The sequence below is a fragment of the Hypanus sabinus genome, chromosome 26 (assembly GCF_030144855.1).
Source record: "Hypanus sabinus isolate sHypSab1 chromosome 26, sHypSab1.hap1, whole genome shotgun sequence".
Taxonomy (NCBI): domain Eukaryota; kingdom Metazoa; phylum Chordata; class Chondrichthyes; order Myliobatiformes; family Dasyatidae; genus Hypanus; species Hypanus sabinus.
The window spans coordinates 19,708,459-19,735,735 of NC_082731.1; the positions used below are offsets into that span (position 1 = coordinate 19,708,459).

Sequence of the window (27,277 nt, forward strand, 5' to 3'; positions counted from 1 at the left end):
CTCTCTCATTTTCAGTGTCTGTCTCTCTTTCACACACACACTCTCTCTCACTCTCTCTGCCTGGTTCCCACAGGGCCTGTGCTCTCCCTCCTCTGGACTGGCCCCTGCCGAGCCACTTCAACCAGCTGGAGCTGAAGCTGCTGGTGCAGCCCAAGCCTCACCACCGGGCACACTACGAGACGGAAGGCAGCCGCGGAGCTGTCAAGGCCCTGGCCGGGGGTCACCCCGTCATCAAGGTGAGCATCTGTGCCTGCGGGACCCAGCCTTAAAGCGTCACACCCTTGAAACAGCCCCCAGCCGAACCCCAACCAAACCAGCCCCGGCCCCCAGCAGAGTTTAAATCTCTGATAGTACAACTTTCATCCCGAGTCCTGCGCTCCGACGCTGCCTCTGCTGTGAACCTTGTTCATGTCAGCCCGCCGGAGGCTGCTTATGTGATCTTGGCATTTTCATTTGTGGTCGGGCTTGAGAATTTCAGCTGTCAGTCCATAAAGCATAGGAGCAGACTTAAGCCAATTCATCCCATCAAATCCGCCCTACCATTCAATTGTTTCTCTTTCTCTCTCCCCTCTCTTTCACCCCATGTTCCTCTCCTCCCTTTCTCCTCATCTCTCTCTCCCCTTTCTCTCTCTCCTGTCTTTCTCTCCCCTCCCTTTCTGTCCTCCCTCACCTCTCCCTTTCTTTCTCTTTGTCCCCCTCTCCATTATCATTATCATTATGGTTAGGAAGCTATAATCACTGTGACTCCCCTCCCCATGCCCACACTGACCTGTCTGTCCACTGTCAGAGTGAAGCCCAGCATAAGTGAGCAACAGCACCCCATGTTCTGCCTGGACGGGCTGTATCCTAATGGAATGAACACTGGACTTTCCAGTGTTGGTTATCCATCAGCCCCCCCACCTTTGGTCTGTCCTTCTGCACAAGTGTGGAGAAACAGAGGGATCTTGGGGTCAACGTTAATAGATCCCTCGAAGTGGCCATGCATATTAATGGAGTTATTAGGAAGGTATACGGTGTGCTGGCCTTTGTTAGTTGGGGGATTGAGTTCAAGAACCAGGAGGTAATGTGACAACTGGCTAGACCACACTTGGGAACATAGTGTTCAGGTCTGGTCTTCTCATTACAGGAAGGATATGGAAACTTTTGAGAGGAGATTCACCAGGATGTCATCTGGATTAGAAGGCACATCTTATGAGGATAGATTGAGTGGGCTAGGGAGCAAAGAAGGATGAGAGGTGACTTCTCAAAGGTGTTTAAGATGATGGGTGACATAGATCAAGCAGATTCCTTCTTCTCTGGCCCTTTATCATTTCAGCCTGTCACGTCCCAGCTTCTCGCTTCTGGGTGGATGGGTGGGGGGTGATGCAAGAAGCTGGAATTAGATGGGAGGGTTAGAGGGCTGAAGAACGAGGAATATCCCAGGACAGGACCATGGGCTGTAGTATAAAAGGAAGGAGGAGGGGAGCCAGAGGGGAGGTGATGGGCAGGTAACGAGGGTGGTAGGAGAGGGCAACCAGAATGGGGAATGGAAGGGAGAGGTAAAAAGTGGTGGGGGGGGGGGGGGACAGTGAAAGAATTTACCGTACCTTAGAGAAGTCTATGTTCATGGATATTCCAGGCAGGAAGTGGGTGGTCACCTGGAAATCCTGCCCTTTAGTGTGAAGGTATTCAGTCTCCTTCACCACCACGCCCCCGCCCCCCAACACCTTGTTTTGTTGAGATGGAGTGGGGGGGAATCTGGGAGATGGGCAGAGTGTCACAGGTTGATGGTAAAGGACTATAAGACCAGAAGACGTAGAAGTGGAATTACGCTATTTAAACCACCAACAGTGCACCGTTGATTTGTTTTCCCTCTCGATCCCATTTTCATGCATGCTCCCCATAACCTTCCATACTCTTACTAACTAAGAACATCAACCTCTGCTTTAAATATACTCGATGATTTAGCCTCCACCACAGTCTTTGGCAATGAATTCCACAGATTCACCACCCTCCGGCTGAAAAAACTCTTCCTCGTCTCTTGTTTCAAAGGGGTATCTTTCTATTCTGATGCTTCACCCTCTGGCCGCAACCTCACCTGTTATTGAAATGTCAATGAGATTCTCCACTCTTATTCATAAACCCAAGCTCGTACAAGCCCAGAGCCATCCAACGTTCCTGATACATTAACCATTTCATTGCCAGGACCATTCTCGTAAACATTCTCCGGACCCTGTCTCCAATGACAGTGCATGCTTTCTTTGATAAGGTGCCCAAAAAGCAACTCCTATCACTCTAAATGTGGTCTAACCAATGGCCTTACAAAGACTCAGAAATACATATTTATATTTAAGTTTATATCTCAGTCGTCTCAAAACGAATGTTAACATTGTATTTGCCTTCCGTATCACCGACTGAACCTGCAAATTAACTTTAGGAATCCTGCACAGACTTCCCAAGGCCCCTTGCACCGTCGATGTCGGAGCTCCCCATTTAGAAATAGAGGCGTACAGTGTGGAAACAGACTGTTCAGCCCATCAAATTCCTGCCAACCACAAACCACCAATCTTATTCCATGCACTTCCATTTGCCACTTCTTTGCCCACTCTCCAAATCTGCCCAAGTCCTACTGCAGACTCTGTTTCCTCAAAGTTAGATGCTCCTCCACATATATCTCTGTATTGTCCACGAATATGGGAAGGAGAGAGCGTGACAGAGAAGAAGGCAGAGAGAGGGGTTGGAAGGAGGGCAGCAGCAGTAGGAGGTGAGGGGTGGGGCAAGAAGGAGAGAGATGGAGAAAGAAACTTGCTGGGGTCTGCCTTCTGTTGATGATGCCTATAATGTAAGGGCAAAGATTAGCCCACCCCTCGTTCCCTGGTGTGCTGACGTCAATGAGATTCTGAGCCTGACCTCTGAACAGCAACAGATGGCTTTGAAAACTTCAGAGGATTGGGACCAATTTCCAGATGTAATCATGGACAGATGATGTCAAATTTAATTTTTTTTTTTACAATGCAAGAATTTGGTGTGGTTTCCTGTAGAAATATTTGAAATACTTCTCCGGGTAGCCAAAAGATTCTTCCAGTAAGAGTTCTGTAATGATTTTCAGAGTGAAGCTCCCTCCCCACCGTCCCATCACACACTCCCAGGGACAGGGTCAGACACAGGGTGAGGCTCCCTCCACACCGTCCCGTCACACACTCCCAGGGACAGGGTCAGACACAGGGTGAGGCTCCCTCACCACCGTCCCGTCACACACTCCCAGGGACAGGGTCAGACACAGGGTGAGGCTCCCTCCACACCGTCCCGTCACACACTCCCAGGGACAGGGTCAGACACAGGGTGAAGCTCCCTCCACACCGTCCCGTCACACACTCCCAGGGACAGGGTCAGACACAGGGTGAGGCTCCCTCCACACCGTCCCGTCACACACTCCCAGGGACAGGGTCAGACACAGGGTGAGGCTCCCTCCACACCGTCCCGTCACACACTCCCAGGGACAGGGTCAGACACAGGGTGAGGCTCCCTCCACACCGTCCCGTCACACACTCCCAGGGACAGGGTCAGACACAGGGTGAGGCTCCCTCCACACTGTCCCGTCACACACTCCCAGGGAGAGGGTCAGACACAGGGTGAGGCTCCCTCCACACCGTCCCGTCACACACTCCCAGGGACAGGGTCAGACACAGGGTGAGGCTCCCTCCACACCGTCCCGTCACACACTCCCAGGGAGAGGGTCAGACACAGGGTGAGGCTCCCTCCACACCGTCCCGTCACACACTCCCAGGGACAGGGTCAGACACAGGCTGAGGCTCCCTCCACACCGTCCCGTCACACACTCCCGGGGACAGGGTCAGACACAGGGTGAGGCTCCCTCCACGCCGTCCCGTCACACACTCCCAGTGACAGGGTCAGACACAGGGTGAGGCTCCCTCCACACCGTCCCGTCACACACTCCCAGGGACAGGGTCAGACACAGGGTGAGGCTCCCTCCACACCATCCCGTCACACACTCCCAGGGACAGGGTCAGACACAGGCTGACGCTCCCTCCGCACCATCCCGTCACACACTCCCAGGGACAGGGTCAGACACAGGGTGAGGCTCCCTCCACACCGTCCCGTCACACACTCCCAGGGACAGGGTCAGACACAGGGTGCGGCTCCCTCCACACCGTCCCGTCACACACTCCCAGGGACAGGGTCAGACACAGGGTGAGGCTCTCTCCACACCATCCCGCCCACACTGTATCAGGGACAGGGTCAGACACAGGGTGAGGCTCTCTCCACACCATCCCGCCCACACTGTATCAGGGACAAGGGTGTCCCCATGATTCGGGGTTATTGAATCCTATGCACACTTCCAGGCTAGTGTTTAACTGGTTAAGCGTTCAGCGAAGACCTGGGTGCGTGTGTGACGTAGACTGGCAGTAGGCCCTAGAACTGCTCGTCGAACTTAACAACAGTTTTTAATTTTAGTCTCCACTTTCCAGGGACATGGCTGGGCTGTTTCAGTCAGAAGGACTTAACCCCCTCCTTCCTGTCTCCCCCCCCGTCTGAGAGAAGCAGGGACATGGAGAGTGAGAGAGGGGGGGTGGGAGAGACAGAGCAGAAGGGGCTGAGAGAGAGAGAGAGAGAGAGTGAGAGAAGGGGTCGAGGGAGGTATGGTGAGTAAGGGTGATGAAGAGTAAAGGGGGAGAGGGAGAGAAAGGGAAGTAGGGAGGCAGAGGGAGAGAGGAGAGTGGGAGAGAGGGCAGAAGTGAGTGAAATAGATGGAGGGGTGAGCCGAGCTGCAGGGAGTAGATAGTTGGGGCAGTGAGAATGAGGGAGAAAGGGGAGTGGGAGACAAAGGGATGGGTGGGAGGCAGAGGGAAAGAGGAGAGTGGGAGAGAGAAGTGAGAGAGAAGATTATATTCCTCCCTCTCTCTCCCTGCTCCTTTACACCCCCTCCCAAATCTCCCCCTCCCTCTCCTCTCTCTCTCTCTCCCTCCCTCCCTCCCTCCACATTTTCTGTCTCTCTCCACAATCAGAGGGGCACGGGTGTGCTGACATTGGAACTGCTCCCAGTTTACTACCTCTCCCTCTCCTCTTCGGGTGAAAGCTGGCCTCAATCATCTCTCTGCCTCTCTCACGCAACCGCCCCGCTTCCCTCTCTCAACTTGCCGCTCTCACTGACTATTGGATTATCTCTCTGATTCAATCTCTTCATCTCTCTCGTTCACTCTCTCACCCGGAATATCATTCTGTCCTTCCCTCTCACTTGCCTCCTTCTCTGTATATCCACCATCCCTCTCAATCACCTCTTCCCCCCCCCCACTTGTCTTCCTCCCCCTCTCTCTCCCCATCTATTTCTCTCCCTCCCCCTCCTCTCATTCTCCTTCCTTCTCTCTCTATTTATCCCGTCTTTCAATTACCTCTCTCGATCATGTATTCCTCACTCTTCAAATCACTTCTTTTTCTCCCCCTTCTGTCTGCCCTCTCCCTCTCCTCTCTATTGCCCCTCACCCCTCTCTCCCCACCCCTCTCCTCTCCTCTCTTTCCACACTCTCACCATCCCCGTCCCTCTCTCTACCCACTCCCCTTTCCCGCATGCAAATCAGAAAACAACACAACTCCAAACATCTGCAACCACTTTTCATTCTGAACAGATGTTGGCAGCAGACGGACAAACAGTTTACCAACCTCCTCACCACCCACACGCTGCCTCGGCTGGGCCCTTTCCCCTTCTCAGTGCAGTGACCCTCACTTGCCCCCTCCCCCAGGGCCTTGTGTTAGTGGGGGAGGGAATGTAGTAGGGCTGTTCCTCTGCCTCAGTATATTCTGGAAACAGTGACTGTCCGCAGCCTCCTAACTCTCGTCTGTCTTCTCCTGCTCCTCCGTCAGGGCCTGGTGTAGGAGACGTAGCCAAGTCCCTGACTTTCATTATGCGTTCTGGGAGCATTAACCATCCATAACAGCCTTGCCTCATTTTCTACGGAATACTGGATAGGTGGGGGAGGGTGGTTTCTGCGGGGCCCATGACTAAGGTAGGGTGCTTTCTCTGCCTCTCTGGATTCTGGGAAAGTCACCCTCCATAATCCCCTTTCCATCCCTCCAACTCCACTTGGCCGTGCCTCAGATAGGGCTTTTTTTCCTTCCTCTGTAATCGTGGAAGGGGTCAGGGCTCGACTGTTGGCACTACTGTCTCCCCACACTTGGGAAGGGGCTGCTACATCTGACTCCGGTTGCTTCAGGCCTAGGGAGGATGCCTCTGGGCCTGAACCAGAAACAGAAAGTTCTGGAAACGCTCAGCGGGTCAGGAAGCAGCTGCAGAGGCAGAAGTGGGCACAATGGGCCGAAGTGCAACAGGGCATGTTTTATTGGTGGGGACTATCCAATTGTGCTTACAATGAATTTTAGAGAGGCCCCAGCCAGTACAGTGAGGCTCCAGCACAGAGCTCCAGAGAGGCTCCAGTGAAAAACTTTAGAGAGGGTCTAGCACAGAGTTTCAGGGAGGCCCCAGCACAGAGTTTCAGAGAGGCCCCAGCGCAGTTTCAGAGAGGCCCCAGCACAGAGTTTCAGGGAGGCCCCAGCACAGTTTCAGGGAGGCCCCAGCACAGAGTTTCAGGGAGGCCCCAGCACAGAGTTTCAGGGAGGCCCCAGCACAGAGTTTCAGGGAGGCCCCAGCACAGAGTTTCAGGGAGGCCCAGCACAGAGTTTCAGGGAGGCCCCAGCGCAGAGTTTCAGGGAGGCCCCAGCACAGTTTCAGGGAGGCCCCAGTGAAGAGTTTCAGAGAGGCCCCAGCGCAGAGTTTCAGAGAGGCCCCAGTGAAGAGTTTCAGAGAGGCCCCAGCGCAGAGTTTCAGGGAGGCCCCAGCGCAGTTTCAGAGAGGCCCCAGCGCAGAGTTTCAGGGAGGCCCCAGCACAGAGTTTCAGGGAGGCCCCAGTGAAGAGTTTCAGAGAGGCCCCAGCGCAGAGTTTCAGGGAGGCCCCGACGCAGAGTTTCAGAGAGGCCCCAGCGCAGTTTCAGAGAGGCCCCAGCGCAGTTTCAGGGAGGCCCCAGCACAGAGTTTCAGGGAGGCCCCAGTGAAGAGTTTCAGAGAGGCCCCAGTGAAGAGTTTCAGAGAGGCCCCAGCGCAGAGTTTCAGAGAGGCCCCAGCGCAGAGTTTCAGGGAGGCCCCAGCACAGAGTTTCAGGGAGGCCCCAGCGCAGAGTTTCAGAGAGGCCCCGGCGCAGAGTTTCAGAGAGGCCCCGGCGCAGAGTTTCAGGGAGGCCCCAGCACAGTTTCAGGGAGGCCCCAGTGAAGAGTTTCAGAGAGGCCCCAGCGCAGAGTTTCAGGGAGGCCCCAGCACAGAGTTTCAGGGAGGCCCCAGTGAAGAGTTTCAGAGAGGCCCCGACGCAGAGTTTCAGAGAGGCCCCGGCGCAGAGTTTCAGAGAGGCCCCAGCGCAGAGTTTCAGAGAGGCCCCAGCGCAGAGTTTCAGGGAGGCCCCAGCACAGAGTTTCAGGGAGGCCCCAGTGAAGAGTTTCAGAGAGGCCCCGACGCAGAGTTTCAGAGAGGCCCCGGCGCAGAGTTTCAGGGAGGCCCCAGCACAGTTTCAGGGAGGCCCCAGCACAGAGTTTCAGGGAGGCCCCAGCACAGAGTTTCAGGGAGGCCCCAGCACATAGTTTCAGGGAGGCCCCAGCACAGAGTTTCAGGGAGGCCCCAGCACAGAGTTTCAGGGAGGCCCCAGCACAGAGTTTCAGAGAGGCCCCAGCGCAGTTTCAGAGAGGCCCCAGCGAAGAGTTTCAGAGAGGCCCCAGCGCAGAGTTTCGGAGAGGTCCCAGCGCAGAGTTTCGGAGAGGCCGTGGCGCAGAGTTTCAGAGAGGCCCCGGCGAAGAGTTTCAGAGAGGCCCCAGCGTAGAGCTTTAGAGAGGTCCAGGTGCAGAGAATCAGTCAGGCCCCGGCACAGAGTTTCAGAGAGGCCCCGATGCAGAGTTTCAGAGAGGCCCTGGCGCAGAGTTTCAGGGAGGCCCCGACGCAGAGTTTCAGAGAGGCCCCGGCGCAGTTTCAGAGAGGCCCCAGCACAGAGTTTCAGGGAGGCCCCGGTGCAGAGTTTCAGGGAGGCCCCAGCGCAGTGTTTCAGAGAGGCCCCGGCGCAGAGTTTCAGGGAGGCCCCCGCGCAGAGTTTCAGGGAGGCCCCGGCAAAGAGTTTCAGAGAGGCCCCAGCACAGAGTTTCAGGGAGGCCCCGGCACAGAGTTTCAGGGAGGCCCCGGCACAGAGTTTCAGAGAGGCCCCGGCACAGAGTTTCAGAGAGGCCCCGGCGCAGAGGTTCAGAGAGGCCCCGGCGCAGAGTTTCAGAGAGGCCCCGGCGCAGAGGTTCAGAGAGGCCCCGGCGCAGAGTTTCAGAGAGGCCCCGGCACAGAGTTTCAGGGAGGCCCCGGCGCAGAGTTTCAGAGAGGCCCCGGCGCAGAGTTTCAGAGAGGCCCCGGCGCAGAGTTTCAGAGAGGCCCCGGCGCAGAGTTCAGAGAGGCCCCGGCGCAGAGTTTCAGGGAGGCCCTGGAGCAGAGTTTCAGAGAGGCCCCAGCGCAGAGTTTCAGAGAGGCCCCAGCGCAGAGTTTCAGGGAGGCCCCGGCACAGAGTTTCAGGGAGGCCCCAGCGCAGAGTTTCAGAGAGGCCACGGCGCAGAGTTTCAGGGAGGCCCCGGCGCAGAGTTTCAGAGAGGCCCCGGCGCAGAGGTTCAGAGAGGCCCCAGCGCAGAGTTTCAGAGAGGCCACGGCGCAGAGTTTCAGGGAGGCCCCGGTGCAGAGTTTCAGAGAGGCCCCGGCGCAGAGGTTCAGAGAGGCCCCGGTGCAGAGGTTCAGAGAGGCCCCAGCGAAGAGCTTTAGAGAGGTCCAGGTGCAGATAATCAGTGAAGCATCGGCACAGAGTTTCAGGGAGTCCCCAGCGCAGAGTTTCAGAGAGGCCACGGCGCAGAGTTTCAGAGAGGCCACGGCGCAGAGTTTCAGAGAGGCCACGGCGCAGAGTTTCAGAGAGGCCACGGCGCAGAGTTTCAGAGAGGCCACGGCGCAGAGTTTCAGGGAGGCCCCGGTGCAGAGTTTCAGAGAGGCCCCGGCGCGGAGTTTCAGGGAGGCCCCGGCGCAGAGTTTCAGGGAGGCCCCAGCGCAGAGTTTCAGGGAGGCCCCAGCGCAGAGTTTCAGGGAGGCCCCAGCGCAGAGTTTCAGAGAGGCCCCAGCGAAGAGTTTCAGAGAGGCCCCAGCACAGAGTTTCAGAGAGGCCCCGGCGCAGTTTCAGGGAGGCCCCAGCACAGAGTTTCAGAGAGGCCCCAGCGCAGAGTTTCAGGGAGGCCCCGGCGCAGAGTTTCAGAGAGGCCCCAGTGAAGAGTTTCAGAGAGGCCCCGGCGCAGAGTTTCAGAGAGGCCCCAGCGCAGAGTTTCAGGGAGGCCCCGGTGCAGAGTTTCAGAGAGGCCCCGGCGCAGAGGTTCAGAGAGGCCCCGGTGCAGAGGTTCAGAGAGGCCCCAGCGAAGAGCTTTAGAGAGGTCCAGGTGCAGAGAATCAGTGAAGCCTCGGCAGGGAGATTCAGGGAGGCCCTGGTGCTGAGTTACAGTGAGACCCCGGCACAGACATACAATTTCTCCTTAGCACAGAGAGTCAGTGAAGAGCCAGCTCCAGGATTCACTGAATTTCCATTGATGCAGCAGCCACCCAGTGTGGAGCACGATTTTAACCTTTGCTTTGTTTCTCCTTCTCCCTCCTCCGCCCTAATCCAGCTGCAGGGATACATGGAGCAGCCCCTCACTCTCCAGATGTTCATTGGTACAGCGGATGACCGGAATCTCAGGCCCCACGCCTTCTACCAGATCCACCGGATCAGTGGGAAGATGGTCACCACCTCCAGCCAGGAAGCACTGGTCAACACAACCAAGATCCTGGAGGTGCCCCTCCTCCCCGAAAACAACATGACTGCAAAGTAAAGTCACCTCACCCCGTCTGACCCTTCCTGGGAGTGTGTGACGGGACGGTGTGGAGGGAGCCTCACCCTGTGTCTGACCCTGTCCCTGGGGGTGTGTGACGGGACGGTGTGGAGGGAGCCTCACCCTGTGTCTGACCCTGTCCCTGGGAGTGTGTGACGGGATGGTGTGGAGGGAGCCTCACCCTGTGTCTGACCCTGTCCCTGGGGGTGTGTGACGGGACGGTGTGGAGGGAGCCTCACCCTGTGTCTGACCCTGTCCCTGGGAGTGTGTGACGGGACGGTGTGGAGGGAGCCTCACCCTGTGTCTGACCCTGTCCCTGGGAGTGTGTGACGGGACGGTGTGGGGGGAGCCTCACCCTGCGTCTGACCCTGTCCCTGGGAGTGTGTGACGGGACGGTGTGGGGGGAGCCTCACCCCGTGTCTGACCCTGTCCCTGGGAGAGTGTGACGGGACGGTGTGGAGGGAGCCTCACCCTGTGTCTGACCCTGTCCCTGGGGGTGAGTGACGGGACGGTGTGGAGGGAGCCTCACCCTGTGTCTGACCCTGTCCCTGGGGGTGTGTGACGGGACGGTGTGGAGGGAGCCTCACCCTGTGTCTGACCCTGTCCCTGGGAGTGTGTGATGGGACGGTGTGGAGGGAGCCTCACCCTGTGTCTGACCCTGTCACTGGGGGTGTGTGACGGGACGGTGTGGAGGGAGCCTCACCCTGTCCCTGGGAGTGTGTGATGGGACGGTGTGGAGGGAGCCTCACCCCGTGTCTGACCCTGTCCCTGGGAGAGTGTGACGGGACGGTGTGGAGGGAGCCTCACCCTGTGTCTGACCATGTCCCTGGGAGTGTGTGACGGGACGGTGTGGAGGGAGCCTCACCCTGTGTCTGACCCTGTCCCTGGGAGTGTGTGACGGGACGGTGTGGAGGGAGCCTCACCCTGTGTCTGACCCTGTCCCTGGGAGTGTGTGATGGGACGGTGTGGAGGGAGCCTCACCCTGTGTCTGACCCTGTCACTGGGGGTGTGTGACGGGACGGTGTGGAGGGAGCCTCACCCTGTCCCTGGGAGTGTGTGATGGGACGGTGTGGAGGGAGCCTCACCCCGTGTCTGACCCTGTCCCTGGGAGAGTGTGACGGGACGGTGTGGAGGGAGCCTCACCCTGTGTCTGACCATGTCCCTGGGAATGTGTGACGGGACGGTGTGCAGGGAGCCTCACCCTGTGTCTGACCCTGTCCCTGGGAGTGTGTGACGGGACGGTGTGGAGGGAGCCTCACCCTGTGTCTGACCCTGTCCCTGGGAGTGTGTGATGGGACGGTGTGGAGGGAGCCTCACCCTGTGTCCGACCCTGTCACTGGGGGTGTGTGACGGGACGGTGTGGAGGGAGCCTCACCCTGTCCCTGGGAGTGTATGATGGGACGGTGTGGAGGGAGCCCCACCCTGTGTCTGACCCTGTCCCTGGGAGTCTGTGACGGGACGGTGTGGAGGGAGCCTCACCCTGAGTCTGACCCTGTCCCTGGGAGTGTGTGACTGGACGGTGTGGAGGGAGCCTCACCCTGTGTCTGACCATGTCCCTGGGAGTGTGTGACGGGACGGTGTGGAGGGAGCCTCACCCTGTGTCTGACCCTGTCCCTGGGAGTGAGTGACGGGACGGTGTGGAGGGAGCCTCACCCTGTGTCTGACCCTGTCCCTGGGAGTGAGTGACGGGACGGTGTGGAGGGAGCCTCACTGAACATCTGAAACTTTTAAACCCCACAGTATAGATTGCGCGGGGATCCTGAAGCTTCGGAATTCTGACATTGAGCTGCGGAAGGGCGAGACGGACATCGGCAGGAAAAACACCCGTGTGCGTCTGGTTTTCCGGGTCCACATTCCACAGTCCGGAGGCAAGGTCGTTTCATTGCAGGTGTCCTCTCTCCCTATTGAGTGCTGTGAGTAGTTGGACCGCCCTGTACCTCACACTGCCCTCCGGCGCTCTGCTATTCACTCCCCCCTCCCCAATCTTGAGTCCTGATGGAGCCTCCCTCCCTCTCTTGCACTGCACTGACCCTCTCCTCTGCTCTCACCCATTGAGTGTGTACTGGCTCTCCTCAGAGTTACCACACCAGCCTGTCTCCCCCTTTCCCCCGCTCTCCCGGCACAGTTGTCAACAGGACTGTTGTGACTCCAGGTGTGTGTGTGTGTGTGTGTGTGTGTGTTTGTCTGTGGTTTTGAGTGTGTCTGTGTGTGTGTGTGTGTGTGTGTGTGTGTGTGTTTGTCTGTGGTTTTGAGTGTGTCTGCACATTTCTGTGTCTGTTTCTGTTCTTTCTCTTGTGTGAGTGTTTCATTGTGTGTGCTTTTTCTCTGGTGTGAGTTTGTGTGCTGAGTATATTTCTCTGGTGTGTGTGTGAAGTTCTCTCTCTCCATCTCTCTCCCTCTCTCTCCCTCTCCCTTTCTCTGCCTCCCTCTCCCCCTCCCTCCCCCTCCCTCCCTCTCTCCCACCCTCTCTCCTTCCCTCTCTCCCACCTCCCTCTTCGTCCCTTTTCTCTCATGTCCCAGAAACGTGTGGTTGATGGGTTAACCTGCCGCTGTGAATTCTTTCCCGGTGTGTGGGAGAATCTGGGGCGTTGATGGGAATATAGGGGTTGAGGGGTGGTGTAAGAGAGGGGTGGGCTTGGTCTGGAAGCCTATGCAGACTGGAGAACTCAAGCTCAGAGATGGTGCAACAACCATTCACCGGGATGTTGCCAGGACTGAGAACTTCAGTTGTCAGGAGAGACTGGAACAAAGGAAGCTGAGGGGTGATTTGATAAAGGTTTATAGAACCATGAGGCGGATAGGTAAGGAGGATGGTCACTGTCTTTCCCCCAGGATAGGGGTCTTGAGATTGAGAGAGCACAGGTTTAAGGTGAGAAAGGGAGGTTTTAAGGGAGTTTGAGGGGTTAGTTTTCACAAACAGAGGAGTCCATAAAACATAGGAGCAAAATTAGGCCATTTGGCCCATCGAGTCTGCTCCGTTATTTCATCATGGCTGATCCATTTTCCCTCAGCCGCAATCTCCTGCCTTCTCCCCGTATCACTTCATGCCCTGACCAGTCAAGAATTCATCCACCTCTGCCTTCAGCACACATGAAGACTCGGCCTCCACAGCTGCCTGTGGCAAAGAATTCCACAGATTCACCACTCTCTGGCTGAACAAACTCGTCCTCAGTACTGTTCTACAAAGACACCCATCTGTTTTCAGGCTCTGTCCTCCCGTCTTAGACTCTCCCACCGTAGGAAACATCCTCTCCACATCCACTCTATCTGTGTCCTCTGGTCTTAGACTCTCCCACCGTAGGAAACATCCTCTCCACATTCACTCTATCTGTGTCCTCTGGTCCTAGACTCTCCCACCGTAGGAAACATCCTCTCCACATTCACTCTATCTGTGTCCTCTGGTCCTAGACTCTCCCACCGTAGGAAACATCCTCTCCACATTCACTCTATCAAAGCCTTTCACCGGTTCCAATGAGCACACCCCTCATTCTTCTGGATTCTAGTGAACACAGGCCCAGAGCCATCAGATGCTCTTCATCCGACAAGCCATTCATCTTCGTGAACCTCCTTTGAACCCCCTCCAGTTCGAACAAATCTTTCCTCAGATAAAGGGCCCGAACCTGCTCACGATACTCCAAGTGAGGGCTCACCGGTGCCTCATAAGTCCTCTCGAAGTGAATGCTAACATCACATTTGTCTTCCTCACCACAGACTCATCCTGAAAATTAACCTTTAAGGAATCCTGCACAAGGACTCCCAAGTCCTTGCAGCTCAGTTTTTTCCTATTTTCATATCTCTAGGAGGTTGGCGTGTGGAACCAGCTGCCAGAGAAGGTGCTACAGAGGTGGAGATGATTACAATGTTTTAAGCCATTTGGATGGGTCCATGGCTGGGAAAGGTGTCCAGGGATATGGGCCAAATGCCTTAAAGATGTGTGGTTTGGACAAACTGGAGGCTCTTTTTTAACCCAGAGTAGGAGAGTCTATATCTAAAGGGGGAGAAGGAAGAGTTTTAATGGAGATCTGAGGGGGTAAGAGGGGAACTGATATCTGGGAGGTTGCAGCAGAGGAGTTGACAGAGATACAACCAGAAGGGATTTAGCTGGTGCAAGGCTTGGAAGCATATGGTCCTGAAGAAGGAAGTGGAATCAGTGCAGATAGAGGGGAAAGAGTGACTATGGTGGGCTTAAAACCCTGCTTCTGTGCTGGGTGGCCCTCCTGATGAAATCTTTGAGGGTCTGTAGAGATGGTCCCCTCTCCCCCATTAAACATATCGCCCTCCCAACCTCCACCACTTGCCCTCCCTCCCTGCCCCGCTCATTTCACCCCACGCTGCGCCCTCTAGCCGCAACCCCTCACACTCTGCACCCTTTCGTTTGCCTCCCCACCCCGCCTTCCCCCTCCAGCTCAGCGATCGGCTCACGAGCTGCCCCAGGTGGGGAGCTACAATGTGGTGTCCTGCCCGGCGTCGGGGGGAGAGAGGCTGGTCGTCACTGGCTGCAACTTCCTGCCTACCTCCAGGGTCATCTTCACAGAGAAAGGACCAGGTATGGATGGGGTGGGGGGAAGACCATGAGGAGACTGAACTTGGGGGGATGTGGGCTATCTACTGGGAGGGACCAGGGGAATGGGTTGACAGCTGGGGGAATGGAGACGTGGGTGACAATGGGGTGGGCAATAGGGGTGGAGAGGAGAGGTGACCACACAGATTCCCTTGGGTGGGGGTGAACAAAGGGAGGGAATTGTGGAAAAATGGGGTGACCCAGATAAAGAGAGATGGGCAGGGTGGGGGAGTGGTGAACCCAGGGAGGGATGGATGGGAGAGGTTAACTCGAGGAGGAATTAGTGAACTCAGGTGAGGAGGGCTAGGGTGACCACAGGTAGGGAGACAGGATGCGGGGGTGGGGTTGGGTAGGTGGTCCCCTTGGTTCTTTTCACCCGCCACTGACTGCCCCCTCATCCTCAACTCTCACAGTCTCCCTTCCCTCAGCCTCAACACCTCTCCTTACACCATCTGCCTCACTCTCTCCCTCACCATCACTCTTCCCCTCATTCACCTCTCCCTCCTTCACTCTCTATCCCTCAGCCTTTTATTTCTCCTTCCCCCTCACCTGACTCAATGTTCTCTCTCACCCTCCCACCCTTGGGTCCACGTCCACTCACTCCCTCTTCCTCTTACTCAACACGTTTTCTCCTCCCTCGCCTCCTACTTCCCTCAGTGGCATTTCAGATGGGCTCATTTATAAAGTGGAGGTGTAAGGGGAGGGGGGAGGGACGATGGTGAGAGGGAGAGAGGTGGTTGAGTGGAGAAAGGGAGAGGAGAGGCTTAGAGACAGGACGAGGAGGAGGATGTTCGAGACCAGGGAGAGCTGAGGAAGATGGGGTCCCGGGTGAAGATCAGAGACAGGGAGAGAGGAGGGGGTACAGAAGGGCTTGGGGGGAGTGGGAGGGAGCGCGTCAGATGGAAAGACACTCTGTCACATTTCTCCCACAGATGGACGAGTGCGCTGGGAGGTGGAGGCCAAGGTGGAGAGTGCAGAGACCACGGAGGTAAGAATCACCCTTTCACCCCCTTGACACGGAGCTCTGGGACTGGCTGTCCTACAACGGCATGAGGAGAGCCTAATGTACAGCCACCACCCCCCCCCCCCCACGGTTCCACAGGGAGTCTGCTGTATCCTCCTGCCCCACATCCCTGTAAACGATGGGTTAGATCCCGGTCTGTAACCCACTGCGAAGGATCTGTTACTCTATGTACAGATTTCTTCTTTTTAAGCCCATTACCCCTACTGCCAACAGCAGCTCGCCAGAGTCCCCTGTCCCGGGTCAATCAGCCTTCTGACTTCCATTTTCATCACACAACTTCATCTGTCTTCAAGGCAAAGACCCTTCCTCTCTCGGGGCTGAGTTCTTTGGAGCTTCTGTCGGCACTTCAGTAGCTCTGAGTTATTTTAAGGATGGGATCACTCGCCCCATGCTCAACTCTCCTTTCATGGCTGGGTTTGGGACCGTGCATGGCAGAATTATTCTAGATATAAGCTCCTAGAAGCCTGTGATTAGATCCCAGCCTGTAACTCGCTCCGGAAGTCTGTTGTTGTATATATAAACCCCACCCCGTTAAATCCCCTGGATAGGATCTCAGCCTGCAACCCACTCCCGGTTTCTGTGTCCAAAACTCCTTCCTCTCTCTGTGTTGATCTTCAGCTCCCTCTGCTGGCCAGTTCCACACACTCATTGTTTCAGTGTCTCTCTCCCTCTTTCTCACTCCTGTTTTCCTCTCTCTGCTCTTCACTCTTTCTCTCCTCTCTGTCCTGCTCATCTATTTGTCGCACTCTCCCGCTCCCTCACAATTTCGTTCTCTCCTCTCGATTTCATATATTATCTCTCACACACACTCTCCCTTGTCTCTATCACTTTCTCCGTTCCTTTCCCTCTCCCCGACTCTCACCCTTCCATAATCCCTCCCATCCTCCATTCACTCTCTCCCCACTCTGTCCTTCTGACTCTACCCTTTTCTCACACCCTTCCTTCACATTGTTCACTTCACCCCTCTCCCTGTTTTCCATTGAGAGCCCTCACCCTCTCCTCTACCTCCCCTCCTCGCATGACCTCTTGCCATTTTTCCTCCCTTTTGCCAACTGCCCCTCTCCACACTTCCCTCTCCTCTTTCCCTATCCCTCTCCTCCCCCTCCACTTTCCCCACTCCTCCCTTTCTCCCCATTGCACTCTTCTCCACCTCTTTGCACTTCCCTCTCTTCCCCCTCTCCCTACTTCCCCATTCCCTCTCCCCACCTCACTCTCCTCCGCTTCCCGCTTTCCCCTTCCCTCTCCTTCCAATCCCTACTCCTCGTTCCTTCTCACCCTCTCTCTCACCTGCCTCCCCCTTTCCCTTCTCTCTCCCCTTCTCCTGCCTCTCCCCTCCTCATTCCCTCTCTCCTTCCCCTCTACAGAGCAACATCGTGGCCGAGGTTCCTCCCTACCACAACCAGTCCCTCACCGGCACCGCACACGTCTATTTCCTGGTCTGTAATGGCAGAAGGAAGAGGAGCCCTCCCCAGAGTTTTTGCTATGTCCCGGGTGAGTTACCTGCCAAGTGCATGTTCCCCGAATGCCCCCTCCCTGGAAACAAGAAGGCCCAGTCCCCCCCTCCTCCTCTCTGACGTCTGTGGAACCTCAGTCCCTCACTTGTAGAGAGTCCACAAGTTCCTTCCTGTGAGCCACAGAAAGGGTAGAGAGGTCTCGCTCCCCGGGGGAGGGGTATCGGAAACAAGAGGGGTGTAGTTTTAAGGGGAGAGTGTCACTTTGCCAAAAAGCAGTGAAAGGCTTGTCTTGTATATTATTCATATGGATCAAATCATTACACAGTGTGCTGGGGTGGAGCCAGGACAAACAATAAAAATGAAATGTAACGGCTGCAGAGGAAATGCGGGGCAGATCGGCAGTAAGGTGCAAGATCACAATGAGTTAGCTTATGAGGCCAAGGGTCCAATTTATTGTACTATGGAACCATTCAATAGTCTTAAAACTGCAGGGTGGGAACTGTCCTTGAGCCTGGTGGGATGTACTTTCAGCCTTTTCTAGATTCTGCCCCCTCCCACTGACTGGAGGCAGGAGAAGAGAGATTGTTCGGGGTGGGGTCTTTGATTATGCTGGCTACTTTAGAGAGGTCATGAGAAGTGTAGACAGAGTCTGTAGAGGGAAGGCTGGTCCCTGTGACATGCCCATAACTCTGCTGTTTCTTGAGGTCACCACTCGTGCAAGGTGATGTGCATTGGGAAGTCAAATAGGGGTAGGACGTGCATGGGGAGTGGTAGGAATGCAGGGGTCCCGGTCCATAGCTCCCTGAAAATGCCGACATGGGTAGTGAGGAAGGCGAATGTCATGCCTGCCTTTGCATTACTTTGCATTTGTCTTCACTGTGGAAGCCGCAGTGTGCCAGGGGTCCGTGAGTGTCAGGGAGCAGGAGTAAGTGCCATTGCTGTTACCAAGGAAAGAAGTGCTGGGCAAACTGAAAAGTCTCAAGGTGGGTAAGTCTCCTGGACCAGACGGACGACATCCCAGAGTCCTGAGAGAGGTTGCTGAAGAGATACAGATGCATTGGTCAAGATCTTTCACAAATCATTTGATTCTGGCATGGTCCCAGTGGATGGAAATGTTATTCCACTCTTCGAGAAAGGAGGAAGGGAGAAGAAATGAAATTATAGGCCAGTTAGCCTAACCACAGTGGTTGAGAAAGTGTTGGAGTCTATATTAAGGATGAGGTTTTGAGGTACTAGAAGACTAATGATAAAATAAGTCAGTCAGCATGGTTTCTGTAATGGGAAATCTTGCCTGGCAAATCTTCAAGAAAGTAGAAAGGAGGGTTACTGCCAAGAGGCAGTAAATGTCATTTTCAGAATGTCAATTGGATTTTCAGAAGGCATTTGATAAGGTGTCACACATGAGGCTGCTTAATGAAATAAAGTTCTATGGTGTTACAGGAAATATACTGGCATGCAAAGAGGAATGGCTGACAGGCAGGAGGCAGCAAGTGGGAATAAAAGAGCCATTTTCTGGTTGGCTGCCAGTGACTCGCAGTGTACCTCAGGGGTCAATATTGGGATAATTACTTTTCACATTGTTTTTTAAAGATTTAGATAATAGCTTTGTGGCAATGTCTGCAGATAATATGAAGATAGGTGGAGGGGCAGGTAGTGCTGAGGATGTAATGCAATTGTAGCAGGACCCAGACAAATTGGAAGAATGGACAAAAAAGTGGCAGATGGAATACCGTGTTGGGAAATGTATGATAATGCATTTGGTAAAAGGAACAGTAGTGTAGACTATTATCTAAATGGGGAGAAGGTTCAAACATCAGAGGTGTAGAGGGACTTAGGAGTCCTGGTGCAAGCCTCCCAGGAGGTTAATTTTCATGTTGTGTCTGTGGTAAAGAAGGCAAATGCAATGTTGGTATTTATTTCAAGGGAAATAGGATATAAAAGCAAGGAGAGCCTTTATAAGACACTAGCCAGGCCACGCGGAGTATTGTCAACAGTTTTGGCCCCCTATCTCAAAAGGGATGTGTTGGCATTGGAGAGAGTCCAGAGGAAGTTCAAAAGGATCGTTCTGTGAATGAAGGGAATGTTTGGTAACTTTGGGCCTGTACTCACTGGAATTTAGAAGAATGCAGGGGGATTGCATTGAAACCTACCGAATGTTGAAAGGACCAGATAAGGTGGATGTAGATAGGATGTTTCCTAAGGTGGGAGTGCCCAGAACTAGAAGGCACAGCCTTAAAATTGAAAGGTGATCCTTTGGAACAGAGGGAAGGAGGATTTTTTTAGACAGAGAGTAGTAAATCTGCAGAATGCTCTGCTTCAGACTGCTGTAGACGTCAAATCCACGTGTATATTCAAGGCAGAAGTTGTTTGTTTCCTGATCGGTCAGGGCATCAAAGGATATGGGAAGAAGTATGGGGTTGAATGGGATCCAGGATCTGCTATGATGGAATAGAGGAGCAGACTTGATGGGCTGAATGGCCTAATTCTCCTCGTATGTCTTATGGTCTTATTTGTCAGTGCACTGAGTACAAGAGTTGGGATGTGATGTTCTATCTTTACACAATACTAGTCAGAACACATCTGGAGCATTGTGTGCATTTCTGGTCACTGCACGAAAGGAAGAGTAGGTGTGGTGCTAAAGAGAGTGCTGAGGAGGTTCCCCTGGTGCTACCAAGACTGGGTGGAGTTTGGTTATAAGAAAAGACTGGACAGGATGGGACTGTTTTCCCAGAATGAAGGTGCTTTAGGGTGACTAAAGATCTGGAAGAGGCATGAAGAAAGGAGATACTGTAGGTTCAGTGTCTTTCTCTATGGCTAGGGTATCAAACATGAGGAGTTGGTTTAAGGGGAGGGGAGAGTGGTTTAAAGGAAATCTGAAGGGCAAGTTTATTTCTCATGGAGGGTATGATAGTTTGCACATGCTGCTAGAGATGCTGAAGAAATCAGATACAACCAGGGGGCATTTAGATGTGGGGAACATGGTCCTAATGTGGGCATATGGGATCAGTTTAGGTGCAGGGTGAGCCAAAGTGCCTGTTTCTGTGAGGGAGAGGGAAGAAATTATATTGGTAGAGCATGCTGGGAAAACCCATAAGCTCACAGGCTGAGATCACTTCTCCAGGATTGTTTATAGAAGGTGCAGCCCCAGCCATGTCTCCACTCCCCTTCTCGCAGTGATTAGGGGCTCATGCTCTCGCGTTCCCCTCCCCTTCATGTGGGTTGGGAGGGTGGGAATTGTGGGTGGCTATCAACACCAGTGTCTCATAGAAACTGTGATCTCTGCCTTCTAGTGTACGTCAAGGAAGAGTCGTCCCAGGACCTGCAGACGGGACATAGCTCGGCAACCCCCACTTCTACCCGGCTCCCCTCTGGCCCGAACTCCCCACCTTTCCCAGGTTTCCTTTCCCCCGAGGGGCTTACTGAGAGCTGCCCCCTCCTGGCACCCTCTGGGATCCTGTGCTCCAGGGGTCTCCACTCCAGCCTGGCCAAAGACAATGAAGTCCTGAGGAGAGGTGACCCTAGTCCCCCCTTCACTTGTCCTGGCTACGGGCAACTGTTGGCCCCACCCAACCAATTGTCTCAGACCAGCCAGAGTAAGTCATTAACCCAACACAGCCAAGGGCACCCATTGGCTCACGCTGACCAGAGCCAACGGTTGACCCAAACCAACCAAGGGCACCCATTGGCTTCCAATGACCAGAGCCAACAGTTGACCCAACCCAACCAAGGACACTCATTTTGTTGCAGTGACCAATGTCAACCCTTCATCCAACCCAACCAAGGGCACCTGTTCAATACTGATGAACAGTGCCAACCATTGAGCCAGGTGACCCACACCAGTCACAGTCAACCACTGAACCAACCCAACCAAAGGCACCCATTGGCTCCTGGTGAGCAAAGCCAGCTGCTAACCCAAACCTACCAAGGGGACCAACTGACCCAGCCGAACCAAGATCAGCGATTGGTTCACACCACCCACAGCCAACCGTGGACCCAACCCAACCGAGAGCACCAACTGGTGACAGGTGACCACTGCCAGCCACTAACCCGGCAGCACCAAGGGCACCCATTGCCCCTTGAGCTTCCCTTCTTACCGATCATCCAGCCCAATCGAGCTCACCACATGGCTATTGGTGACCAATGCCAGCCACTGGCCCAGCACAACCCAGGGCACCGATTGGAGAATCTCAACCATAGTCAACCGTTGACCCGACCCAACCAAGAGATGCCATTAGCTACCAATCACCAATGCCCGTTGCTATCCCGATCCCAACAAGGACACACATCTGCTCACACCATCGCCAGTAGACTGGTAACTCCAGCCCCCCACGGGCACCCTCTGACCCAAATCGACACAATACGTCCCGTACCCGCCGGCTTCGCGCGACCTGGACAGGGTCCGCTCTCGACCAGTCCCCAGACAGGTACCCACGGCTGTGAAGCGCCGCAAACTCGAGCCGACCAACCGCGTCCAGGAAGTCGCTGCCCGTACCACCCAAGACCCCCCGCCTTGGTGTCCCACTCCCCTCTCACATACTCTCAGCACCGGACTCCGGAGACTGGCGGACAGGCGACCACCCACCCCCTCGCGATCGAGGCGCGAGGGTGTCCGGGATCTCGCGACCCGACCGCTGGCTGCCGGGGAGTACCGCGGGACGCCGGAGAGAAGGGAGGGGCAGGGGAGGAGGAGGGAGAAATCGCGGAGTGCGAGGTCTCCTTCGGCGCCATCCCGATCCAGGGGATCACGCTAGACGACGGTAGGTGGGGCGCGGTCCCTTTAGAGCCCGATCATTTGCCTTTTGGGGTGAAAGCCTAGCCGTAGCGCGGAGAAAGCGCCACCCTGTGTCCGACCCTATCCCTGGGAATGCGAGAAGGGACGATGCGGACAGAGTCTCACCCTGTGTCTGACCCTGTCCTGGGGACAGCGTGACGGGACGGTGTGGAGGGAGCCTCACCCTGTGTCTGACCCTGTCCCTGGGAGTGTGTGATGGGATGGTGTGGAGGGAGCCTCATCTTGTGTCTGACCCTGTCCCTGGGAGTGTGTGACGGGACGGTGTGGGGGCAGTCTCACTCTGTGTCTGACCCTGTCCCTGGGAGTGTGTGACGGGACGGTGTGGGGGGAGTCTCACCCTGTGTCTGATCCTGTCCCTGGGAGTGTGTGACGGGACGGTGTGGAGGGAGCCTCACCCTGTGTCTGACCCTGTCCCTGGGAATGCGAGAAGGGACGATGCGGACAGAGTCTCACTCTGTGTCTGACCCTGTCCTGGGGACAGCGTGACGGGACGGTGTGGAGGAAGCCTCACCCTGTGTCTGACCCTGTCCCTGGGAGTGTGTGACGGGACGGTGTGGAGGGAGCCTCACCCTGTGTCTGACCCTGTCCCCGGGAGTGTGTGCCGGGACGGTGTAGAGGGAGCCTCACCCTGTGTCTGACCCAGTCCCTGGGAGTGTGTGATGGGATGGTGTGGAGGGAGCCTCATCTTGTGTCTGACCCTGTCCCTGGGAGTGTGTGACGGGACGGTGTGGGGGGAGTCTCACTCTGTGTCTGACCCTGTCCTGGGGACAGCGTGACGGGACGGTGTGGAGGGAGCCTCACCCTGTGTCTGACCCTGTCCCTGGGAGTGTGTGACGGGACGGTGTGGAGGGAGCCTCACCCTGTGTCTGACCCTGTTCCTGGGAGTGTGTGACGGGACGGTGTGGAGGGAGCCTCACCCTGTGTCTGACCCTGTCCCTGGGAGTGTGTGACGGGACGGTGTGGAGGGAGCCTCACCCTGTGTCTGACCCAGTCCCTGGGAGAGTGTGATGGGATGGTGTGGAGGGAGCCTCACCCTGTGTCTGACCCTGTCCCTGGGAATGCGAGAAGGGACGATGCGGACAGAGTCTCACTCTGTGTCTGACCCTGTCCTGGGGACAGCGTGACGGGACGGTGTGGAGGAAGCCTCACCCTGTGTCTGACCCTGTCCCTGGGAGTGTGTGACGGGACGGTGTGGAGGGAGCCTCACCCTGTGTCTGACCCTGTTCCTGGGAGTGTGTGACGGGACGGTGTGGAGGGAGCCTCACCCTGTGTCTGACCCTGTCCCCGGGAGTGTGTGACGGGACGGTGTGGAGGGAGACTCACCCTGTGTCTGACCCAGTTCCTGGGAGTGTGTGATGGGATGGTGTGGAGGGAGCCTCATCTTGTGTCTGACCCTGTCCCTGAGAGTGTGTGACGGGACGATGCGGACAGAGTCTCACTCTGTGTCTGACCCTGTCCTGGGGACAGCGTGACGGGACGGTGTGGAGGAAGCCTCACCCTGTGTCTGACCCTGTCCCTGGGAGTGTGTGACGGGACGGTGTGGAGGGAGCCTCACCCTGTGTCTGACCCTGTTCCTGGGAGTGTGTGACGGGACGGTGTGGAGGGAGCCTCACCCTGTGTCTGACCCTGTCCCCGGGAGTGTGTGACGGGACGGTGTGGAGGGAGCCTCACCCTGTGTCTGACCCAGTTCCTGGGAGTGTGTGATGGGATGGTGTGGAGGGAGCCTCATCTTGTGTCTGACCCTGTCCCTGGGAATGTGTGACGGGACGGTGTGGGGGCAGTCTCACTCTGTGTCTGACCCTGTCCCTGGGAGTGTGTGACGGGACGGTGTGGGGGGAGTCTCACCCTGTGTCTGATCCTGTCCCTGGGAGTGTGTGACGGGACGGTGTGGAGGGAGCCTCACCCTGTGTCTGACCCTGTCCCTGGGAATGCGAGAAGGGACGATGCGGACAGAGTCTCACTCTGTGTCTGACCCTGTCCCTGGGAGTGTGTGACGGGACGGTGTGGGGGGAGTCTCACCCTGTGTCTGATCCTGTCCCTGGGAGTGTGTGACGGTACGGTGTGGAGGGATCCTCTCCCTGTGTCTGACCCTGTCCCTGGGAGTGTGTGACGGGATGGTGTGGAGGAAGTGTGTGACGGGACGGTGTGGAGGGAACCTCACCCTGTGTCTGACCTCCCTTTTATTTAAAATACATTAATTGCAACTTTACAGTACTATTGTATAAAACACAAATACAGTGACAGAAATAACTAAATTTTTATCCTGCTCTATATCATTTATCGCGTGCGGCATCTGGCGGCCTCAAAACACCTCCACCGTACCCTTGGAGTCAGTGCGTTCTTTCTTCAGGAATACTCAGGCACGGACGTCCCCCCGGGAAATTGCCTAGCCGGGTAGTCAGCCCGGGCAGATCACTCCACTTCCCGCCTCCGGACCCATGGACAGCTAATTGGGTCAGCCCCAGGCTAAGTTTACTAGGAAACCCTCCTCCATCCAGGTTCCGCTCACTCCATAATGGATGATCAAGTATGAAGAGGGTGGGCCTGGCCTGTTCCTGGGAGTCTGTGGCGAGACGGTGCGCGGTGGGTGCCTTAGTGCCGAACTCTCATCTTCTTTCCATTCCCACAGTGAACGAGATTATCGGATGGGACCTCTCGGACGCCCCAGAATCCATACTAACAGAGGCGCGGACGGAAGAGCCGTGATTGCGGGCGGGATCTCCGCCAATCCAGAACGACAGGGGCGTTGGGTTGGACCTTTGGGTGGAGTGGTCCTGGCGTAATCCCGGCTCACTCTCTTGAACTTACCATTCATACAAACTTCCTTCGCCGCCACCACCAACCGCTACCCCACCGCCCCCCACCCCCGGACCCTCCGAGATTTTTGTGTCAGCATAGCGGGATCACAAGCGCCTCTGCCGGCCTCACAGCAGCCGATGGGTGAGGTGCAGTTGCAGATTCTGGCTGTAGTAGCTACCGTCTCCCTCCCGCAAAACCCCGAACTTTCCCACAGCCGCCTCCCACTTTCCTCCTTCGCTCGCCGTCCCGCACTCTCCTTCCTTCCTTCCTTCCTTCCCCCTTTCCTCCCCTTCTTCCCAATCCCCTTCCCCTCTTCCTCCTCCTTTTCCACCCATCCTTCCCTCCCACTCCCTCTTCCCTTTACTCTGTAGCTTCAGGATCCTGCTGTGCTGGCTCCCCTCCCCCTCTCGCCTCCCTCTCCCTCCCTCTACCCTCCCCTCCCTCCTCCACACCCCCCACCCATGGTTGGGAGTAGATCATTTCCTGGGTCTTTAATATAGTTGTACACTAAACATCTGTAAAATTCCGTCTTCGAGATGAGTTCCAACTCCACAGTTAATGGTTATTTTGTCCTTTCGGTTGTTGTTTGTAAGATAAATAAATAAATAAATAAATAAATAAAGTCAGTGCCGTGAGCCAGTCTCTCTCTCTCTCTCTCTCTCTCTCTCTCTCTCTCTCTCTCTCTCCCTCTCTCTCTCTCTCTCTCTCCCCCCCTCCCCTCTCCACCTTTTCTTTAAGCACCTCCAGCAATACAGCGTCTACTTCATAAGGAGACAGAGGATTCTAAATATTTACCACGTATAGAGGATAATATGGGAATTATACACAGTATATACAGTGGCAGCGGCACCTTGTGGATATGAACGCAAACATCAACAACATCAGAACTATATCTATCGGTAACATACATACGATAGTAATATACGCAGCATGTGCATAGTAAATGTAGACAGCAGTGACACTGGGACAGCGCTCCGGTTGACTACATGGTTACACAAGGGGGAGTGTGGACTACAACTCCCGCCGTGCAGTTCGGAGCGGGGTGCGACGGTGGCCGGTTAATCGGGTGACGCCGCGCGTAGCTGTGGGGTATGCTTCGGCGGCGTCATCCCCGTTGCGACACAATGGGTCGCATCGGCACGAGGGTTGGGATCACCATGGGAACGGGGAAGCGAGGCGCCGCGCAGCCCGCGGACTCGGCGGCCGGTAAACAAGGTGTGAAGAATCCCCATCGGTGCTGTTGGGAACGGGGTATCCTTCCAGTTCCGCTGCCCCTGTGAGTAAACGTTTGCAAGCTGGGCTGATGCATGGAGCAGTGGTTTTATGGCATGCATTAGTGGGAAAATGCACCGGTTCTCAAATTCCCTGTGATGGGAGGCAGAATGTGATGCACCTAGCATGGGAAATCTCCGATAGAGATTGCAAGACAGACTTTTCCTCAGTCTATCTCTTGGAGCACCATTAGGTGCACTTGTCTTTGCCGATTGCGATAGCTCCCGTAGATTTCGACCCCGTCCTCCTGTGCGTCCACTTCAGGAGCGCTCCGTGCCCTGGCAGGGTCTCTTCGTTCATTTGCTTTCTGCTGACCCCAGCCAGACCAAGGACGGACCTCACTCGGAACGCCAAGCATCTGCATTGACCACGAACCCCACGGCCCGCCGTTTTCTTCGCATTCCCAAAGGCAGAGCAAGACCTCAGTGGCGAGAGACGGGTTCTGATCTCACAGTCCCTGCAATGAAAGCCAACTTGCAGGAGCAGGCGGCAAGTGGAACAGCACCTTCTGTCTGAATACGAGAGTAAGCGCTACAAGGAGAGTTTGGAAAAACCTAGCTTGTTTTCCTCTGGCTGAACGGCAGACTTGAAATAGGTTTATACGATCAGGAGACGCTTAGCTAGGGTAGCACCCAAGGTTGGAAATTTAAATAGGGGGCATAGGAGAGAGGGAAACTGTGAAGGGGTTTTGCGGGACAGGGTTTTTTTTAATACTGATCAGTGGGTGTCCGGAAAGGGTTTTCGGAAAAGCTGGTTGAAGCAGATATGATGGAGGTGTTTAAAAGGCTGTTAAGGTAAACACGTGGGTGTGCAGAGAATGGGAGGCACGTGGATCATGTGCAAGCAGAAGATATGTAGTTTCATTCCGTACCACGTTCAGCACAGGCACGATGTTCTTACGCTGTGCCGTATGGGTGAGCTTCCATGTGCCGGCGGAGAGCAGGCCAGCTCCAGTCTTGTAGATCGGGGGACAGAATTCCTCCTGCCGAGTCTGCGAAGTGGTTAGTGATGGTTGTGTGGGGAAACAAGCGGGGAGCGGAGTCTGAGGTTAAAGGATTCGGTGTCCACAGCGCCCTCCCTCGGAGAGGAGGAAGACTTTCAAGGACGACGAGAAGGGGAACACCAAACTGCTGTCTCGTCCAGGGGAAAGTTTATCTCTCCGCACTCAACTCTGAGCCGGGAAGTGGAGTCTCGCCTCTGGAGAGACAGCTCCGGGCCAAGGACTACTCGGCAAGGGCTGTCTTATCAGAGAAACAGTCTTTCTGGTCTTGAAAGTGGTAATTATTGTTATATGTATCGAGTACGGCGAAAGCTCGTGTTGCATGCTGTTCTTGCAGAACATCGAAGCAGGACAAGATAAAACAATAACGATGTAGAATTAACACACACAAAAGGCTGGTGGAACGCAGCAGGCCAGGCAGCATCTATAGGGAGAAGCACTGTCGACTTTTCGGGCCGAGACCCTTCGT

At 55.5% G+C, this 27,277-nt stretch overlaps 1 protein-coding gene across 2 annotated transcripts in view; it reads left to right on the forward strand.

Moving 5' to 3' along the window:
• Window positions 1-25,163, forward strand: part of nfatc4 (nuclear factor of activated T cells 4) — a 34,959-nt gene extending 9,796 nt beyond the window's left edge. Inside the window, exons 3-10 of one of the 2 annotated variants that reach the window (XM_059951598.1) lie at window positions 74-236; window positions 9,703-9,902; window positions 11,647-11,819; window positions 14,312-14,452; window positions 15,400-15,455; window positions 16,856-16,982; window positions 20,236-21,702; window positions 24,367-25,163. In XM_059951598.1, coding sequence (XP_059807581.1) covers window positions 74-236; window positions 9,703-9,902; window positions 11,647-11,819; window positions 14,312-14,452; window positions 15,400-15,455; window positions 16,856-16,982; window positions 20,236-21,702; window positions 24,367-24,443 — 2,404 coding nt within the window. In that variant the 3' untranslated portion in view covers window positions 24,444-25,163. The remainder of the gene's footprint in view (window positions 1-73; window positions 237-9,702; window positions 9,903-11,646; window positions 11,820-14,311; window positions 14,453-15,399; window positions 15,456-16,855; window positions 16,983-20,235; window positions 21,703-24,366) is intronic. The other variant, XM_059951599.1, reaches the window with a different exon arrangement.
• The last annotated feature ends 2,114 nt before the right edge of the window (window positions 25,164-27,277 follow it).